Raw genomic sequence first — 3,967 nt, 5'->3', positions numbered from 1 at the left:
TTACAGCTTTACTGCTTTAATCCAGCAGGCCTGGGAGCTGGCCGAGGGCCACCAGGAGGAGGCTTCTTTCGGCTCATGGAGCCTCTCTCAGTCTTATCCCAGCCCTTTGGGGGGGGGGAAACGGGGGGGGGGGCCTGGCCTTCCCTGCTGCAATCCTGGGAGAAGGGGGACTATTTGAAAGCAGGAACTGTGACCCAGCTTTCATGTCCTTCCCTTGCCCCCAAGAAAAACAGTCCATTAATCCCAAGTCCCACCACTACCCCCCTCCCCCATTATGGCCAAGTTCCCACTCTGTTCCTGTTCCACAGACTACACTCTTCCCAGGAGGGTCCAGGGCTTCGCCCGGTCTGGGGCCTGCCATGTAGAGGACCCCTGGCCACCCCAGGACCAGATGCAGGAACAGGTGGGGGTTTCACTGAAGGGCAGCAGACTCGGCTGATTCCTCAGGCTCCGGGGTAAGAGGGCTGTGCTGTCATGTAGGGGGGAGGAGCTGGAAGCCAAGGGGAGATGAGTCAGCGGTAGCCCCGGGGGAGGTGGGGCAACCCCCAAACCACGGGCATGCAGGCTGCGTGGGAAGACCAGTCTGGAGGCATCCAGCTACAGGTGGGGCAAGTCTGGGAGAGGGGCCAGAGTGAGGAGGTCCCAGAAGGGGGCGGGCAGGAGCCAGGGGCCCCAGAATGCATACTTACCTGCAGGGTTGTAGAGAGGGGGCCCAGCTGGGTAGAGTGGATACTGAGGAGGACCACTAGGTGGGTACATGAAGCCAGGTTGTGGGGGTGCAGGGCCAGCTTTGGGGTCCTGAGGGTACGGGTATACTGGCTGCACTGGGAAGCCCGTCATTGGAATCTCTTGGCCTAGATGAGGGACAAGGATACACTTGTAGCACCCCATCGCCTAGGGGAAGCCTCCTAGCAAAGCAAGGCGGTGCCCTCTGCCAGGCTCGGGTCTGGCCAGCCGCTGCCTCTGCCTTCCAGTCCAAGCTGGGCGGGGAGCGCTGTCCAGGCCCTGGTGGCTCAGCCCATCCATTTCCCTTCACAGGCCTCAGAGGCCTCACAGGCCAGAGCCCAGCCTGGGCACGGAGAGGGCAGCTCCCGGGGCTGGCACCTGGCACTCGAACAGCCACCACCAAGGTGGTCCTTCCACCCTGACCTCCTGTCCGTGCTCATGGCCCCCAAACCAGTCAGGTCTGGGTACATCCATGGTCACGTGCCACCATCGGGCTCACGTTCCACTGCGGCCTGCAGTTGAGCCAGTGGTGCCCCCACTCGGGGCCTGCCCTGTGCGCCTACTTGGAGACACGCGGGCATGTATCCATGCACACACTAGGTGACAGATGGCACCGTGCGAAGATCTGGAGTCACGTGCGTCATGGACACCGGCACAGTCGGGTTCACTAGGTCCCTGACAGGTTCTCACTTCGGGGGACACAGGCCAGCCTGTGTGCGTACAGAAGCAAATGCTCCTTCTCCACTCTCAGGGCGCTGGACTCTCTGGGGCCTGCACCGGGGCTCCGGACAGCTGTGCCAGGCTCGGCCTCCCCAGTTCTGTGCGTACCTTCAAAGGGGCTCTGTAGCTGCTGGCGCCGGCGGTACAGGTAGCAGCAGGAACAGAGGAAGCAGCAGATGGTGGTGGCCACAACAGCCACGAAGAGGATCACGGCCGACACGATGCCTGCTATGGTCTTGGGACTTTAGACAAAGAACAGGTCCTCTCACCTTCCAACCCTCTAGCAGTGACCAGCCACCTCGGGCTGTGGCCAGCAGGGGGCCACAGTAAACTGAGATTTGGGGAGCCTTCTGGGGCCCTGCCCCTGTAGAGATCTAGGAGAGGGCCATTTCCCAGGAGGCCACAGGGCCTGACTGGCCAGGTGAGGCATGCTGGGATTTGTAGTGGACACCCCCATTCCCACGACATCGCCCCCACAGTTCAACTTAATGGGCTAGACACAGGTTAGCAGAGAAAGGCACCTTAGGAATAATCTAGAGCTTCCCTCCGCCCCAAAACTGCAGTTCCATCATACAGTCTGCTTTATAGATGGGCCATCCCCTTCTAAGCGAAGTTCGAAAGCCACCAATTTTGGCAACACTCGTTTCACGAATGGGAAACAAAGACCAGAGGGCACATAACTTGAGAATGGACCTGGACGTGCAACCCAGCTCTCCAGCCTTCTTTCCTGGGCTCCCTGCACGAAGCGAAGCCACGCAGCGTCTGCACTGCCCCTGCCACAGGACTGTGGGCTCCAGGAAGCGCTCAGCCCCGCAGGGTGGAGTCTGTGCTGGGATCTAATTTTTCCTGGAACTCCCGACCCAGCACTCATACCTAGCTCTCCCCCGGGCGGCCTGCTGGGTTCTGGCTACACATGTGGTGTACCAGGGCCAGGGAGCAGGAGGCCCCAGGGGGAGCAGGCACGGCCCAGGCGGCAGACGATGGAGCAGGGGTTAGGCGAGGAGCGGTGCCCACCTGAACGCCAGGCAGTGCTTCTGCTGCCGTTCGGTGATGAGCAAGGTCAGGTCCCGGCAGCAGTACCGCTGGTAGCAGGTCCCGCAGCAGAAGGTGAAGAACTGGCAGTCGAAGCCCGGGTGCCAGGAGCCATTCCGGTCCAGGTACCACAGGCAGTCCTCATCGGCCAGCGCTGCGGGCAGGGGTGGGGGTGCCCAGTGGCCACCAGGCCAGTTCGCTGCCGCCCCGTAGCCCCACACCCTGGTGATCTCCAGCCCTCCGTCGGCTGCATCCCCTAAACTGGGAGCTGCTTCTTGTCACCGCCGGGAGGGCCCAGACCCCAGGGCTCCAGGGGCCTCTCCCTGGAACTGACTCGGCGCCCCGCGTCAGTTTCCCACGGTGCCGCCTCCCGGGCCTCTCCTTCTGCTCCTCGCAGACCAGGCACGCACCGTACCCCGAGGTCTGGGGTGGGGGTCGGCCCCTCCCCTTTCTCCGCCTCCTCCCCAGCCCACCCTCGCCTCGGACTTCTATGCCCTTACCCAAGGGAGCCCCCAGCGCCAAGAGGGCGATTGCGGCGAGCGGCGCGGCCGGGTGGAGCCCAGCGGGCGGCATGGTGGGGAGGGGGCGGCCGGACTCCGGCCGCCGGGAGAAAGCACTGCAGGACCGAGCCGGCTAGCGGGAGAGGCGGAAGGGCCCAGCCCGCCGCCGAGCTCCGCTCCCCTCCCGCGCTCCAGGGGCGGGACTAAGGCCCAGCCCGCCGTAACCCTGCCCCCACGCTCCGCGTCCCGCCCAGAGGTCCACCCCCCGGCGACGCCCCCGGCCCCAGCCTGGGCTGGGAACCCCGCTGCCCCTCACACAGCGTTGGCTCCCCCCAGCCGCGGCTCCAGCGGCTGTGCGGTGGGCGGAGAGGCCGCCAGGCACTGCGGCCAGGGAGGCCTGGTCGTGTGGTGGGCCCGCCTCCTGTCTGGGACCGATCAGGACCCGGGCTCCAGAAACCCCCATCCTGGTGCCATCTCTGAAGGCCCAGACACATGGGCCCACCCCGGAGGGGCAGGCCCGCCCTCCCCCAGTGAGGGACGCTTCTGCCCCAGTGTCCAGCCCAGGACGTCCTGCGGGGGGTTGGGGGGGAGAGGAGAGTAAAAAGAGGCTAGGAGTCACCCCACCCCCATTCCCAGAACACAGGCACTCATTGAGAGGCAGCTCTGAGCAGCTTTGTCCTCAGCCAGTCCGCAGGCCTGGCCCCTGCCAGCTGCACTGGCCCCCTAGGATGGCCCCTTCCCCCCTTAAGTGGGCAGCGCTGGCGTGCACCAGTTTATGGTCTCAGCAGCTGCGGTGTCAAGCCACTGGAGTCACCGGAGGTCCATCTGATGGAGGAATGCAGGGAAGACAGGACTGAGTCACACAGAGGGGAGAGGTAAAGGCGCTAGGGAAGCAGTTGACACAGCCATGAAATCAAGGGCAACGCCCTATGCGGTTGGTGGGAATGACTGCAGGAGGTCCCAGCTGTGTCTGAAGCTCAGACCCGAAA

At 64.2% G+C, this 3,967-nt stretch overlaps 1 protein-coding gene across 1 annotated transcript; it reads right to left on the bottom strand.

The window, feature by feature from the left end:
* On the bottom strand, nt 1-3,299 carry SHISA4 (shisa family member 4). Its single transcript, XM_004685500.2, has 5 exons — nt 2,979-3,299; nt 2,461-2,632; nt 1,555-1,688; nt 690-854; nt 1-490 (listed from the first exon to the last, which is right to left on the bottom strand). Exons 1-5 carry the CDS (start codon nt 3,049-3,051, stop codon nt 444-446), a joined length of 591 nt encoding a protein of 196 aa, XP_004685557.1. The 5' UTR covers nt 3,052-3,299; the 3' UTR covers nt 1-443.
* Between the last annotated feature and the right edge of the window lie 668 nt (nt 3,300-3,967).

Source organism: Condylura cristata, unplaced genomic scaffold (genome assembly GCF_000260355.1).
Source record: "Condylura cristata isolate star-nosed mole 26May11 unplaced genomic scaffold, ConCri1.0 scaffold00018, whole genome shotgun sequence".
Taxonomy (NCBI): Eukaryota; Metazoa; Chordata; class Mammalia; order Eulipotyphla; family Talpidae; genus Condylura; species Condylura cristata.
The sequence above is the reverse complement of the archived record's forward strand: the minus strand, read 5'-3'. Positions and strand labels throughout refer to the sequence as shown.